The sequence below is a fragment of the Zalophus californianus genome, chromosome 9 (assembly GCF_009762305.2).
Source record: "Zalophus californianus isolate mZalCal1 chromosome 9, mZalCal1.pri.v2, whole genome shotgun sequence".
Classification (NCBI taxonomy): Eukaryota; Metazoa; Chordata; class Mammalia; order Carnivora; family Otariidae; genus Zalophus; species Zalophus californianus.
The window spans coordinates 21,550,415-21,567,520 of record NC_045603.1 but is presented as its reverse complement, the minus strand read 5'-3'; the positions used below and the strand labels follow the sequence as shown (position 1 = coordinate 21,567,520).

The 17,106-nt window shown below is 37.7% G+C and overlaps 1 protein-coding gene and 1 pseudogene across 2 annotated transcripts in view; both read right to left on the bottom strand.

The window, feature by feature from the left end:
- The window catches only part of UHRF1BP1L (UHRF1 binding protein 1 like), a 122,280-nt gene that overhangs the window by 19,409 nt on the left and 85,765 nt on the right, over positions 1-17,106 (bottom strand). For both annotated transcript variants that reach the window (XM_027592546.2, XM_027592545.2), the window contains 4 exons: positions 10,890-11,029; positions 10,053-10,203; positions 6,379-6,632; positions 5,930-6,038 (listed from right to left, as the gene is read on the bottom strand). In XM_027592546.2, the coding sequence (XP_027448347.1) occupies positions 5,930-6,038; positions 6,379-6,632; positions 10,053-10,203; positions 10,890-11,029 (654 nt within the window). The remainder of the gene's footprint in view (positions 1-5,929; positions 6,039-6,378; positions 6,633-10,052; positions 10,204-10,889; positions 11,030-17,106) is intronic.
- LOC113921632 lies at positions 1,945-3,486 on the bottom strand (annotated as a pseudogene).

Genomic DNA, 17,106 nt, shown 5'->3' with positions numbered 1-17,106 from the left:
ACCCAGCTATTGCCAATCAAATTGTACTCACCCTAGATTTCCCTCAGATACTAAAGAAGGAAAGGAAGAGAACTTTCTCTTTCTGGGGACAGCTGCAGTGACAGTGGAAGCAAGGTCAAGTTCCTAAGTAAAAAAGCTCAAACACTGATGGCTGCAGCAGATGCAGTAAAGCTGGATTTATGCAACAACAGTGACAACAGTGCAAAATGTAAAATCAAGTGTCCAGTGTCAGGCAGCAGTGTTTCCCATCACACCAGATAACACTCTACTGTGGTTTGGGGGCATGGATCTGGAAGGTAAACGGTGAGCTTGGTTCCCCAGATCTCTCATGATTCTAAAATATATTTAAGAGCTTTGTTAAAAAATAACTCACATAAAAAAATAATTCACATGTCTCATTTATCCATTTAGAGTGCATGACCCGTAGGTTTTTAGTATGCTCACCAGTGGTACCACCATCACCATGATCACTTTTAGAACTTTTTTTTTTAAGATTTATTTATTTATTTATTTGAGAGAGAGAAAAGAGAGTGAACAAGCAGGGGGAGGGGCAGAAGGAGAAGTAGACTCCCCGCTGAGCAGGGATCCCGACAAGGCAGATTGATCCCAGGCTCTGGGATCCTGACCTGAGCCGAAGGTAGATGCTTAACCAACTGAGCCACCCAGGCACTCAGAACATTTGCATCACCCTCAAAATCCACTGTACCCATTAGCAGTCTCTCCCATTCCTTTCATCCCACCCACCAGCCCTAGGCAACCAGTACTTTCTGTCTTTACAGATTCGCCGCTTCTGGGCATTTCATGTAAATGGAATCATGTAATATGTGATCTTTCCTGACTGACTTCCTTCATTTAGCAAAACGTTTTCAAAGCTTCCATATTGTAAAATGTATTAGTACTTCATTTTTTTTATTGCTGAATAATCCATTGTATGGATATATCACATTTTCCTTGTCCATTCATAGCATAATATTTGGGTTATTTCCACTTCTAGGCTATTATGAATACTGTCCTTGTCAACATCAACATTCGTGTACAAGTTTTTGAATGGACTTGTTTTTACTTCTTGAGTGGAATTGCTGGGTCATAAGTAACGGTTTAAAACTTTCTGAGTTACTGCCAAATTATTTCCCAAGCACCCACACCATTTTACAAGCCCAGCAATGTAGGAGTGTTCCAATTTCTGCACATCCTCCCACCACTTGTTATCATCTGTCTTTTTGATTAGTCATCTTAGTGGGTTTGAAGTGTTATCTCATTGTGGTTTTGATTTACATTTCTATAATGGCTAATGATGTCAAGCATCTTTTCATGTGCTTTTGGCCGGCCGTTTTTATATATTCAGAGAAATATCTGTTCAAATCTTTGCCTATTTTAAAATTAGGTTACTTATCTTTTTCAGTTTCTGTTCATTTGTTCGTTTGTTTTTCAAGGAACATTTAATAACAGTGTAGGTAACATATACTTATCTAACATGGTACTTTATCACTGAAGCTAAAGCAACACATCCTGTTTATTAGGTAAAAAGGGCCTGCTTAATGTGTGTACGCTGCAGCGCAATATAAAACATACTAATTATAATTTCAAAATTTCAGAATTTGAGTGTCAGCATTCTCTCTTTTTTTTGTATGGAAAAAGAAAATGCTTTTGAAAATCACTTGAGAGGTGCCTGGGTGGCTCAGTCGGTTAAGCGTCTGCCTTTGGCTCAGGTGATGATCCCGGAGTCCCAGGATCAAGCCTCGCATTGGGCTCCCTGCTCAGTGGGGAGTCTGCTTCTCCCTCTGCCCCTCACCTTACTTGTGCTCTCTCTCCAATAATTAAATAAAAGGAAGGAAGGAAGACAGAAAGAAAATCACTTGAAACTTGGACAAAATTCCACAGGTATATTCTTAGGATCACTCTGTAGGGTCTTCATGATTCAGATGACACAAGGGAAGCTTCAATTCAACATTTTAGAGAAAACATTCCAGCTCACATGATCTCATCAGTCAGGATACTGTTTATGGCAGTCACAGTGCAGGAGTGAAGAAGCTGTCTCTTTACATAATAGTTATCCCATATGCCTACTTCAGCTGCTACCACTGGCTCACCTGTGTTCAAGTCCACACCCACACGCTGACTTGATTCTGAATGTTCTGCCTGAACTTTAACTAGTGTTTCCTGAAGGTCAAAACCAGAATTCTGAGCAAGAACCTTGGGAATAATGAGCAGTGCATCAGCAAATGCTTGAACTCCCAAGTTGGGCCTTGCCCTTTATACTGAGTTTATATTTAATCAAGCTTCTGCCATTGCTACTTCACTGCACCAGTACCTGGAACAACAGAGCCAGCATCAGTAGCATTTTTAACTCAAACCATCTCTTATTGCATCTTTGGTTTGAATGTGTGCTTATTTGGCCCTTTGACCAACAATGTGACAGGGCAAGGATTGTTACATGTCTCTTCTCCAATGTATACTCATAGACAAGTCCTGCATGTCCCAAACAAACAGGATTTAGGTCATTAAAAGAATTTAGAGCTACTTCACTGCAAGCAAGACTCAGCCTTTCCGTATTTCTCCTTTTAGCTCTACACAGAGCTACTATGCTTTCTTTTGCAATAGCTTCTAAGGAAAAGGGGTCAATTCCCTTTTGATTAATAACAACAAATCCTTTATCTGAATCACGCAGACTTCCCTTTTCAGTTCTGTTATTTTTTTTAACTCTATCTTCAATGAATTTTCTTTCAGCTTTTACAAGTTTCTCTCTTCTGCACGCTTGTAAAAAAAAAAAAAAAAGCCAGAATTCACTTTCATTTTTTCATATTCTAATGACACTTTGCATATGAGGATGTATGCATTTTCTACCTTTTTTTCATATCAGGATGCCACGCCCCCATGGTCCAAAACAAGACCTTTGATTAAGCTTGTATTAGTTTCAGATTTATGTTTCACCTCCATGGTCTCAAACATGAAGAGGTCCCAATAGGTTCATCTTGTTTTTTAAAGACCAAAATAGAGTCCACCACAGCCTGTTAAGACAAGTTCGGCATGCACTTTAGTATGTAGAGATGTTCTGGCCACATCTCTTAAGTGTTTCCCTGTCCATTTCTTTGCTTACTTTGACTTTTCCAAAAACTGAAGTACCTTTTCCTTTGTAGCTTCATATTCTTCTGCTGTTATTCTGGGATGAAGACTTTCAGAAATGCTCTCCAATGATTAGGACATGGAAATGGTACCATCACCAATTATGTCATCCTGGGATGTTACTACTTTGGCTACTGAGGAGGCTGTTGGGTGTTGAATTTGCATTTCATGAAGCAGCACACTGCCATCCTTAGTAAGCTTAATGTCTCCAGCACCAGCAATAAGCATCTTCTTGGTGTCGTTAGGCCCCAAGTTGGTTTTCAGCACGTCCTGCAGCCCCTGGGCCACGCTGATGTTGACCACCAGGACCACCTGGGCTCAGGCCACCTCAGCCATGGGGTTCAGAGTCTTCACAGCTGCCATAGCTACCCAGCACAGGAAGAGGAGGAGACCCACCCAGCATGCGGAGTGCCCAAAGCCATCTCCTTATCTTTTCCAGTTTTGCATTAGAAGAGTTCTTTATACAGTCCGGATACCAGGCCCTTACCAGATATATGACTTATAATATTTCTTCCATCCTGTGGACTGTCTTTTCATGCTCCTGACAGTATATTCATCTACACTTTTCTTTCTTTCTTTTTTTTAAAGATTTAATTATTTATTTATTAGAGAGCGAGAGAGAGAAACAGCATGAGAGGGGAGAGGGTCAGAGGGAGAAGCAGGTTCCCCGCCAAGCCAGGAGCCGGATGCGGAACTCATCTACATTTTTCTTTTGTCATTTATGCTTTTGGTGTGGTATCTGAGAAGGCTTCCTAACCCAGGGTCATTAAGATTTATTCTTATGGGTTTTTTTTAAGAATTTTATATAGTTTTACCTCTTTTAAGATTTCTGATCCACAAAGAGTACATTTTTGTGGATGATAGACGGAAGAGGTCTAGCTTCATTCATGTGGATACCATGCAGTTTCAGCACCATTTGTGGGAAAGGCTATTATTTCCCACATTGAATTGTCTTGGTACCAATGTCAAAAATCAGTTAATCATAAATGTAAGAGTTTATTTCTGGTCTCTTAATTCTATTCCATTCCAATAATCTTTATAAAACTCCTTTTCTACTCAATTAGCTAGAGTATATTTCTTACTTACAATCATGACTACTGCCTGATTACAATCAATCAAATGTTTGACAATTCTTAGATGTATGCTTAACCCATTTTCTTGACTATGGATGCTGTTTCAATGTGCCATAGTTGACAGCCAGTGATGGGGTTGGGGAGGGAGAGGTTGTGCTGCTGGGGTGAGAGATACCAAGTTTGTCAACTAGGTATAACACAATCATTCCCTTCCTGGGACCTGGCAGCTGTAAAATCTACCCTCCATGTTGTAGTCTATATGCAAACCTCCCTAAAGTCTGCTATTTGGTAGAAGCATAGGAAAGGGTCCCCAAAAGAAGTGCCTACATTGTTCACCCTATTGCCTCAGGGATCTATTCTAATTTCAGCATCCTGTTGGGAAGATTTCTCCTGTTTTTGAGGAGAAAATTCTCCTGTACTCTCTTGGCCCCCCTTCTCACTTACTCACAGGGGAGAAGGTATGACTTACCTGATTGATGAGCTTAGAAAAAGTAACTGTGTGTGTGTGTGATTCGGTCTCTCCTCACTTTGGTATAAGCCTTGTCTGCAAAAAGGATGCATCCTATTCTGCTTTCTCTACAAGTCAGACCTGCAGTTTGGGGACCTAAAGTATTTGGAGGAAAGAGACATACAGCAAACCTATCTTCTTAGAGTAAGCTATTTGCTCCATGTGAGCTTTTATCAGAAAAGAAGCTGACATTTTTATCTTTGTTGGTCTGACTTCTTTGCTTGCCCTATTGATCCCGAACTCCAGAAGGGTAGACTCATTGATTAGGACTTCCCCACAAACTGCTCATACCTTAGCAATAGTTCTCTCTTAGATGGGTTTATGGCTACAGACTTTTCTGGTTTTGCCTTTCTGGATTGCTCTCTATGCTCTTTTAAGGATTTCTGACCCACTGATGGTACTTATTTTTCTTTTGCAGTACTGTTATGCCTTTATTCTTCTTTTAACATGTCATTTCATGAGGTTCTGATAGATGAAACAGATGCATAGATCAGTCCCTGATATTTCACTCTCAAGTAGCTACTAACAAAGTGAGACTAGACTAAGTCTAACAACTCAAGCTCTTTCCTCTACTCCACCCCACCTTGTAAGATATAGCCCTTAGAGACCTTAAAAATCTTGTTAGAATGGAGATACTAATCCTTAAATCAAGATACTAAAGCAGAACTAAATACACAGCAATATACTGTAAGTAACTAATATATGGAGAATAAGTACCCAAGAATCATAAGAAGTCACATCAGGTTATAAGAACAGTTGATTGAAAAGAAGAAGCTTGAGATAATCTTGAAAGGAAACATACAATTCTAATGAGAAATAACAAGGCAAATAAGAACACAGAGATGGAAAAGTGCATGAAGAATTCCATTACAGGAAGTATACCAAGTTTGTTGACTATATATAAATGAATAGGGGGAAATAAAGTTAAGAAAGAGATCAAGAAACCCAAGTGAGCTCAAGAGCCATGTAAGACCAGAAAAGCCTCTGTCACTTTCATTCAAAACACATTTGTAGAACAGGTATTAAATCAACTGTGGATGAGTTATTTCTGAAGTAAGAGATCCATACACAGATGATATTTTATTGCAAAGTACTATAAGTGTCCCTCAAGCATTTACTACCACAAATGTATATATTTATAAACAGGAAGTATGAGTAAACAACATATAAATAATTTAATTTTAAATTTCAGCAGGTATTCAATTACAATGTTTTTCATATATACCTCTGATATGAAAAGAGCCATCATCATTTCTCTCCACCACAAGATGGTCAATATGAACAGTTATAGGAGCTGGTTCAAGGGATATTGTACTACTACGAGGACTGTCATCCTACAGAAAGGAGAAACAACAACAGCATATTGTTATTAAAGTAAATGATAAAATTAATCATTTCCTTAACAAACGTTACTTCAGTCAATATTTTTAAATGAGTTAGAAATTTATCTTTATATGCTTCAGTTGATACAATGAAAACATGTCCATTCTATTTTTGTTTTCTAATTTCTAAGAAGGAGCTCTTCATCATTCCCCCACAAAGACCACAAATTCATTTCAATAAATGGTAATAGAGTATATATTAGAGATGACATATTCTTAGACATGAATCAAGGTCCAGGTAAGCAAAGTGAACATTTACAACATGAAAATATAAAAATACTTATTAACATACTTTTAAGTTAATTTTTGTGTTAGAAACTTGTATCTTCATTGGCATCACTGTTGCAACAGTTTCATCTTCCAAAAAATGTTGAATATTAGTAAGAGAAGATGTAAAAAACTCAGTGCTAAAGTTTTCTATATGGCATTGCAGAAATCCATTTTTTTCTGCAAGCAAAGAGTGTATTACAGCACCAGGCCCACTCTCAAATCTCAGAGTAATCTCAGGAGTGGATTTGGAATGAATTATAGATTGATGATCTGAACCTACAGAAAAAGAACACATAAAAATTATAACTTGTAGCACTACTCAAAAGTGTCACTCTCAATTATTTGTCATTAAGACATTATTGTTACTTTGTACAATGTTGAAGAAATAAAATCTTGAAGTTTTAATATTTATTTTTAAGGGATACTTACAGTACATTTATAATATATCATAAACAACCTTAACTTCAATTTTTATAGATGACTTTCCATTGCAATAATGTTGACTTGTCTATATTTTCTATTTCTTTGGTACCATGCAAACATACACCATGATATAAATCTGATATGATGCATACCTAAGATACTTACAATCCGAGTGTATACCTATCTATACATATAATATATACATACAATATAATGGACAACTGTGATAAAGAAAAAATCATGGCATTTAAAGTGAGTCTTAAGCCATTTCTCAAGAAGTAACAAAAGCCTGAAGTTTTGTGCCTTCCTCATTAAAATTAGGTCCTTAAATAATCAGAAAAGTAAATAGACAAGACCTCATTAAAATGCCTCTATTAGAGGACAGTTTTAAAACTGATATTATAAGCAAAGGATATATACATACACACACACCCCCCACACACACACGCCTTGGCCTTGTTCCAAAAAAGAATTTGAGGTGGCTTACAGAGATAAATACTGATTTCAAAAACAAATTTTAAAATTTCAATAAAGCACCCATACAATATCGATTTTAAAAAACAGAAGTTCCCAATGCAACCACTTAAGTGAACTGACCCTCATGGTAACTATTTTACTTTACAATACCTAGCTCCAAAAAGAATAGGAGGCAACACGGTCATAGCATACTTATATAAAAAATAAGTAAGCAATGGAAAAGGATAGAAGAGAAATGGATAGGTAGTAAGATTAGTAACTCTGAACACATTATTTACTTTTCTGTGCCACAGGTGAACCAAAAATGAACTTCCTAGCAGCAAAGAGAAAAATAGGATTAGTTTCACTATTCATAGAACCCAGTGAGTTAAAAACAAACTAAATGTTCTGGAAAAGTGAAACTGTTTCAGTTATTGAAGTATGGAATTAATCAGTCTCAGTTGTCTTAAGAAGACCCTAATTAAATTCATGATGGGGAGATGTTTATTTTCCCTCAGCATGGATGTGAATACTTCAGTCTTACAGAAGTCAAATGTAAACATATTTGTGAAGGGCAGGGGATGTAGAAAATAACATACTTGTATTTATGCACCAAGGAGAGATCTCCATACACAACTCATAACGGAGAGTTGTTTTTATAACTTTATTTCAGGTACAGAATGATGTTTAATCAATGTTAGTACTACAGATTAACATTTAAAATAAATAAATAATATGGAAAGAAGAAGAGTTCAAATAAATTCTAAAGAATTTTTTGAACAATTAAGAACTCAGATTTTTTTTAAATAAAAGGTAAAACAGCCACAAATTGATAATGGTTAGTGTTCTTTCCTATATCAAGACAAAGAGTTAATGTGTCTATTTGATAATAAGAGCAATTAGAGGGGCGCCTGGGTGGCTCAGTCGTTAAGCATCTGCCTTCGGCTCAGGTCATGATCCCAGGGTCCTGGGATCGAGCCCCGCATTGGGCTCCCTGCTTGGTGGGAAGCCTGCTTCTCCCTCTCCCACTCCCCCTGCTTGTGTTCCCTCTCTCGCTGTGTCTCTCTCTGTCAAATAAATAAATCTTAAAAAAAAAAAAAAAGAGCAATAAGAAACAACTTGGTAAATGTGACTTTGTTTTGCCTTGTACCTATTTATCTACATATCTATACAGAGAGAGAGAAAGAGAGAGAGAGAGAGATACCTACTCACTCTAAGGAGCTGAGAGCCAGAAATAATTTCAAACAAAAAGAGTATTTATTTGGAGCAGAGATCAAACAAAATCTTCATTAGGCAAAACTCGTTTCTTTCTTCTACCTTTTAGGCCATGAAACTATTATGTAAAGGTCTTCCTATTAAAGGACTCCAAAATCCATACATTATAGAAAAACAAAAACAAATAAAAGCAAAAACAACTTTGCAATTTTAACTGGCCACGTCAGAGCGACAGCGGATATAAACCACAGATCCGTCTTTGTTCGCTCGGCTTATTCTTTGAAATGTTCAAGCTAGACTATTTTTTTCTCCCTTTCCTTTTATCCCATTTCCCCTTGCTCCTTTCTTTTCCTCCTTATTCTCTGTTTATCTTTAAACAACCAACTGACACAGCTGAGAAAAATAAGGCATTAGCACTGACTATACAACCCATCCATACTAAGCATTTCAAAATGATTTCTTCAGTAAGGAACAGCATGAAACAAAGTAACAGGACATGGTACTAAGTGACCCATTAAAAGTAAAAACAACTAAGCAACTGGAAATAATCTTAAGAGTGCACAATTTGGAGAGTGGTTTGGATTGGGAATAGAACAGGGTCTAGGTTTTGAGATTTCTTTTGTGCACTATGAAACCTTTCCAATTATATAGCTTCCTCTATTTTGCATGCCATTGGGATTTATACTTCTAATAGAAACTTCTTGAAATTTTTTAACAGATATATTGTAAACTGCAAGGTCTATACATAGAAAAAAGCCAGGAGACAATTTTTTTCTATGATTCTGGTTTAAAGACAAATGGCACATTTACCTGAAATTCCCAGGATGTGAGGTGATAGCATACTTATTTGATATCATGCAGGACTATGTATTTCAACATGTTATGTATCAGATTTAGCATTCTGTATATATAGCAAAGAAAAATATTACAGCTCAGTGACTTTGTAAAGACTTAAAAAATTGAACATTGTCATTTTAAATGCTTAGTAGAACTATTCTAAAACGTCAATTTCTTCAAATGACTGAAAACCATGAGTGATAACTCCATATAAACTTTGAAAAAGGGATGGTTTTATGTGGTTTTCTCTTCATACACTGCATGTATTGTTCATATTCCTCTATGTCCAAGTGAATGTGTGGATCTTAGAACGAAGGACCATAAGAACATGATACAAGATTTTTCCAAACACCAAGTCTCATGCTGGACTCAGGAAATGTTTGTTTATAAGCAAGATAATGGAATATAAAAACTGACATTTATTCCAGCACTGAACTGTTTGACATTCCAGGATTACTTTATCATTCTTTTCATATAGAAAAGAGCTCAGTTTTCTTAAACCTATTATATCAAAGAATGAGAAGACCAAAAGAGATGGCACTTAACAAATAAAACAAAAAGAAATTAGAGAATACATCTTCAACACATTATATTTCTAACAACAAAATACTATATGAAAATAAGGTAAAGGTAATCTAAAAGAAATCTCTTACATTATTATAAACAAATGTAATTTTCCTTGAATTTATTTATACCAAAGACAAAACCGCTAGGGAATTATATGTATAAAAAACAAAACAAGTTTAAATCATATTAAAGTCTTACCTACTGGACGATTACAAAGGTAATGCCGAAGACTGATATTGCCTAACTGATCTGGTGTCACTTGGTCCACTTGAAGACAGATTTCCATATCTTCCCCTCGGATGTCAACTTCCCCATTAACACCAGTAATTTTAAACACCACAACTGACATCTAATAATGATTGCATAAATAATATTAGCATACCAAGTAATTCAAAACAAAATTTAAGAAATGACACAGGAAACTACTATAGCCTCTAAAAACACAATTGTGACCTATAACCAAAAATATACTTTTGACCAACAAAACATGATTATACATTACAGTGACAAACTTCAGCTTCCTTTCTTCCTATTCAGTCAAGAGAGAATTTTTTTAGGTCACAAAGATTAATTATATGATATTTCTGTGTGAAATTATTTTCACTGAAGGCTGAACATATTTTCTAAGTCATCTGTAAGAATATTTCACTGGGTGGGAAGGGCTTAAACCAGTAACATACTTCTTTTGTAGAAAGTTCCTCATGAGGACTGACTACCATCAACCATCAAACTTGTTTTCAAAATATATTTAAGTGGAACTATGATAAAGGTCAAAAAATAAAAGATGGAAAAAGATAGAAGCTCTCCTCCTCAGGGGGAGAAAAACAGATTTAGAGAGTGAAATTCAGAGAAAAACAATTCAATAGGAAGGAAGGAAGCAATTTCAAGAGTAGAAAGAGCAAAGTAAATCGTTCACTATGGCAATTCACTTATATATGTTAATGTCATAAAAGGTGCCCATATTAAATATGAAATAAAGGTAAAACAGCCTTGTGGTTGGCATTTCTCTTCACAAAATCTCTCTGAAATGATTACCAGGTCTTGATTTTCTTGAGCACCCTCTGAATTTGTACTGATGGCATCTGGAGAGGTTTCACCAAAATTCTGTAGCTTTGCACTGGCATTTGCACTCTCTGCAAGGCTCTGGTAATTTGTAGTCACGTTCTTTTTAATACCTGAAGTAATAAAGAAATAAACTAACAAATTAAAATCAGCTTTACACATGATCCAACAATGTTACATTTATCTAACCAATACGAGGCATCCCTTCACTCTTTCTCAAGCAAAGGCTTGTTTAAAAGACACTAAGCAAAGAAAAATTAAATTGCAATTAGTTAGCAAATATTAAGAAATAACGTCCACAATAAAATGTTAAGAGATACTAAAGCCCTAAACTTAGTATGAAAAAAAATCTAAAATGCTGACCACAGCTTCCTCATTGCTGGTCTGGTGCTGAACAGCAGGTTCCTGGTCAGCCAGCTTTTGCCTCCCCCTATGCTACCCTACTTTGAATAGTCCCAGTTTAACCACTTCATTTCCCCTGTCAGTAGCCTGCGGTAACTTTTTTTTTTTTTAAGATTTTATTTATTTACTTGACAGACAGTGAGAGAGGGAACGCAAGCAGGGGGAGTGGAGAGGGAGAAGCTCCGCAGGGAGCCCGATGCAGGGCTCGATCCCAGGGCCCCGGGATCATGACCTGAGCCGAAGGCAGACGCTGAACGACTGAGCCACCCAGGCGCCCCATCCTGTGGTAACTTTTAATTACCGTATCTACATGAAGTTAATGCCACTACTGCCAATGTGATCATCCTCCATTCTTAACCTACCTGTCTTAATTTCTCAGTGTGCTGTATTTCATTATTTCTCAAACTCTGTGGTCAATCTTAAAAAAATTCTGTGCCTATCACAGACCAATACTTCAAAAAAAATACCGTAAAAATGAATCACTAGAAAAAATAGATTACAAAAGCCCAAGTCATGACACAGCCTCAGTTTTTAAATTATTACACAGTTAACCCGTGAAACAGTGTGAAGGCTAGGGGTGCTGACCTCCCCTCCCATGCACTCAAAAATCCACATTAACTTCTGACTCCCCCAAAACTTAATTACTAATAGTCTACTATTGACTGAAGTCAATTAACATATTTTGCATATGATATGTATTATATGTTGTATTCTTACAATAAAAAAAGCTAGAGAAAAGAAAACATCATATAAAAATCACAAGAAAAAAATCACAAGAAAAATACAATTACAGTATTGTACTGAATTTATCAGGAAAAAAAAATCCACATATAAGTGGACCTGTGCAGTTCAAACCCATGTTGTTCAAGGGTCAACTGCATTTACTATTATATATTCAGCTTCTAACCCAGTGCCTGGAAACACAGTTGGTGCTCAATAAATCATCTACTGAATGAAAGAAAACAATGTTTAGGGCCAGGGAAGACATATATAAATACAATTCCCATTTCACAGGGGCCTCTCAGAGGTTAAGAAGGCTTCCTTGATGAAACAATATATAAACTAAAGTGAAAAAGCATTCTAGGCACAGGTACAAAGGACTGAGGTAGAAAAACATTTGTCTCAGGGAAGAAACTGTGAAGAGTGAATTTAGAGAAGGAGTAAAATGTTCTATAGTACACCTGAAAGTGTAGCCAACACATGGGTAAACAGCAGAAACAGTTAAGTTGTGGCCATATCACACAGAGCACTGTCAGTAATGTTAAGGTTTTTAAACTTAATAACCTTATAGCAGGAGGAAGTTACCAGGATTAAAATGGGGATCAAGTTGATACTACTGACATTTTTGTTTGTCTAAAGTAAGCTCTGCACCCCATGTGTGGCTTGAACTCACGACCCTGAGATCCACAGTCACGGGGTCTACGTGGTCTATGGACTGAGTCAGCCAGGTGCCATGATAATTACATTCTTAAGAGTATCGTGCCTGGCTGTCATACTCCAAAGCTGTACGGGAAACTGGCAGGGAACAAAAGCTCCCAAGAGCAAACCCAAGCAGATTATTTAGCCCGGACCAATAAGGGCAGGGCAATTCCGCCTCCGGCAAAGACATTTGGGAACCACGGCAACAGGCCCCTCCCCCAGAAGATCAGCAAGAACAGTCAGCCAAGACCAAGTTTACCGATCAATGAGAACGGGAGAACTCCAGCACTAGGGGATAAGGCACATAGAATTCATGGCTTTTTTCCCCCTGATTCTTTAGTCTTTCAAAGTTAATTTTTTTAATTTTTTTTCTATTTTTTTGAATTTTTCTTTTTCCCTTTTTCAACCAACATCTTATCAATCCCTTTTTAAAAAATCTTTTTTATTATTCAATTTTAGAGTCATTCTATCCCTTCATAGTAGTTAACCTTATTTTTGTAACATATATAAGTTGTTCTCTCTTTAAAATTTTGGGACAGTTTCTTCTAACACACCAAAATATACCCCGAATCTCTGGTGTATGGCATTGTTCTAGTCTCCTGCCTGATCACATTCTTTTTTTTTATTCCTCTTCTTTCTTTCTTAAACCAACTTCTTATCAATTCCTTTTATAAAATCTTTTATAATTTTCATCTTTACAGTCATATTCCATCCCTTCATCGTATTTACCCTTATTTTTGTACATATATGTTTTTCTTTCTTTAAAATTTTGGGAGGCACTTTCTTCTAACAGACCAAAATATGCCCCAAATCTAGTGCGTGGCACTGATCTATGCACCAGCCTGATCATATTTGATCATATTCCTTTTTCTTTATCTTTTTCTTTTTTATTCTATTTTCTTTCTTTCCCTTTCTTTTCCCCTGGTTTCAGGTCTCTTCTGATATGTTTAGTGTATATTTTTCTGGGGTCATTTACTCTGTTACTTTTTTTTTTTTTTAAGATTTTATTTATTTGACAAAGAGAGGGAGATAGAGAGAGAGCACACGCCAGGTAGCAGCAGGCAGGCAGAGGGAGAGAGAGAATTAGTCTCTCCGCCAAGCAAGGAGCCCGATGTGGGACTCAATCCCAGGACCCTGAGATCATGACCTGAGCCAAAGGCAGCTGCTTAACCGACTGAACCACCCAGGCACCCCTACCCTGTTAGTATTTTGTTCTCTCATTCATCTATTCTCCTCTGGACAAAATGACAAGATGGAACAACTCACCTTAAAAAAAAGAACAAGAGGCAGTACTGACTGCCAGGGACCTAATCAATACGGACATTAGTAAGGTGTCAGAACTAGAGTTCAGAATGACGATTTTAAAGATACTAGCTGGGCTTGAAAAAAGGATGGAAGATATTAGAGAAAGCCTTTCTGGAGAAATAAAAGAACTAAAATCTAACCAAGTCGAAATCAAAAAGGCTATTAATGAGGTACAATCAAAAATGGGGGCACTAACTGCTAGGATAAATGAGGCAGAAGAGAGAATCAGCGATATAGAAGACCAAATGATGAAAAATAAAGAAGCTGAGAAAAAGAGAGATAAACAACTACTGGATCACGAGGGCAGAATTCAAGAGATAAGTGATACCATAACACGAAACAATATTAGAATAATTGGGATCCCAGAAGAAAAAAGAGAGGGGCAGAAGGTATACTGGAGCAAATTATAGCAGAGAGGGGGCGGAGCAAGATGGCAGAGGAGTAGGAGACTTGGATTTCATCTGGTCTCAGGAATTCAGCTGGATAGGGATCAAACCATTCTGAACACCTACGAACTCAACAGGAGATCGTAAAAAAGAATAGCAACAACTCTCTAAACAGAAAAGCGACCACTTTCTGAAAGGTAGGACATGCGGAGAACTGAATCCGAGGCGATATTCGGGAGGATAGACGGTGAGGGAGGGGGCCTTCGTCAGCCGCTTCTGGCAAGTGATAGAGCAGCGGAGCAAAAAATCGAAACTTTTAGAAGTCGGCTCCGCTGAGGGACGTCGCTGCAGTGGCTAAGCAGAGGGTGGAACCCTCACTGGGACAGTGTAGGCTCAGGACCCTCGGGGTCACAGAAAGACTGGGGGTGCCTGAGTGCAGCAGAGCTCCTGAGTATCAGAGTGGGAAAGCCAGCTGCAGAGACGGAGCCGAGGAGCGAGCTCTCAGCTCGGGGTTGCCATAAACCGTGATCTGCAGCACAGTTGGGCCACTGCTCTTCCAGCAGGGACCCAACAAGCAGCAGATCCGGGGAGACTCCCCTTCCTTCCCCGGGAGGAGCAGTGTGGGAGCGCACCGCAGGGATCTACTGGGTTTGGAGACTCCACAATGAGTTGGGTGCCAGAGATAGAAATGCTCGGTCACAGGCCAGGTGAGCACGGAGTGCGGCAGGAGGCCGGGAAGACAGGAGTGAGTGACTGCTTTTCTCTGGGGGTGCACTGTGGAGCTGGGCCCCAAGTTCTCGGCTCCTCCGGGGCAGAGATTCGGAGGCCGCCATTTTCACTCTCGTCCTCCAAAGCTGTAGCAAAAGGTTGCAGGGAACAAAAGCTCCAGAGAGCAAACCCGATTAGATTACTTAGCCTGGACCGATAAGGGCGGGGCAATTCCGCCTCAGCAAAGACATTTGGGAACCATGGCAACAGGCCCCTCCCCCAGAAGATCAGCAAGAACAGACAACCAAGACTAAGTTTACAGATCAAAGAGAAAAGCAAAACTCCAGCGCTAGGGGAATACTGCACATAGAATTCATGGCTTTTTTACCATGATTCTTTAGTCTTTCAAAGTTAATTTTTTTAACTTTTTTTTTTTTAATTTTTCTTTTTCCCTTTTTCAACCAACATCCTATCAATCCCTTTTTTTAAAAAACATTTTTATTTTTCATTTTTAGAGTGATATTCTATCCCTTCATAGTGCCCTTATTTTTGGCATATATATATATAGGTTGTTCTCTCTTTAAAATTTTGAGATACAGTTTCTTCTAACAGATCAAAATATCTCTAAATCTCTAGTGTGGCTTTGTTCTAGTCTCCTGCCTGATCACATTCTCTCCCCTTTTTTTTTCTTTTTTTTTTTTTAAATCCTCTTCTTTCTTTTTTCAAACAACTTCTTACCCATTCCGTTCATAAAATTTTTTTATAATTTTCATCTTTACAGTCATATTCCATCCCCTCATTGTATCAACCCTTATTTTGTACATATAGAAGTCTTTCCGTCTTTAAAATTTTGGGAGGCACTTTCTTCTAACAGACGAAAATACACCCAAAATCTAGTGTGTGGCACTGATCTATGCACCAGCCTGATCATATTTGATCATATTCTTTTTTTTGTTTTGTTCTGTTGTTGTTTGTTTTTATCTTTTGCTTTTTCTTTTTTTTTTCTCTTTCTTTCCCTTTCTTTTCCCCTGGGTTCAGGTCTTTCCTGATTTGTTTAGAGTATATTTTCTGGGGACGTTGTTACCCTGTTAGCATTTTGTTCTCTCATTCATCTATTCTCCTCTGGACAAAATGACAAGACAGAAAAAATCACCTCAGCAAAAAGAACAAGAGGTAGTACCGTCTGCCAGGGACCTACTCAGTACAGACATTAGTACATTGTTGGACTTAAGAGTTTGGAATCATTATTTTAAAGATACTAGCTGGGCTTGAAAAAGCATGGAAGTTATTAGAGAAACCCTTTCTGGAGAAATAAAAGAACTAAAATCTAACCAAGTCGAAAGCAAAAAGGCTATTAATGAGGTGCAATCAAAAATGGGGGCACTAACTGCTAGAATAAATGAGGTAGAAGAAAGAATCAGCAATACAGAAGACCAAATGATGGAAAATACAGAAGCTGAGAAAAAGAGAGATAAACAACTACTGGATCACTAGGGCAGAATTCGAAAGATAAGCGATACCATAAGACGAAACAACATTAGAATAATTGGGATCCCAGAAGAAGAAGAAAGAGAGAGAGGGGCAGAAGGTATATTGGAGCAAAGTGTAACAGAGAACTTCCCTAATGTGGGGAAGGAAACAGGCATCAAAATCCAGGAGGCACAGAGAACCCCTCTCAAAATCAATAAAATTAGGTCAACACCCCGACATCTAATAGTAAAACTTACGAGTCTCAGAGACAAAGAGAAAATCCTGAAAGCAGCTCAGGAGAAGAGATACGTAACCTATAATGGTAGAAACATTAGATTGGCAACAGACCTATCCAGAGAGACCTGGCAGGCCAGAAAGGAGTGGCATGATAACTTCAGAGCACTAAACGAGAAAAATATGCAGGCAAGAATACTATATCCGGCTAGGCTGTCATTGAAAATAGAAGGAGCGATAAAAAGCTTCCAGGACAAACAAAAACT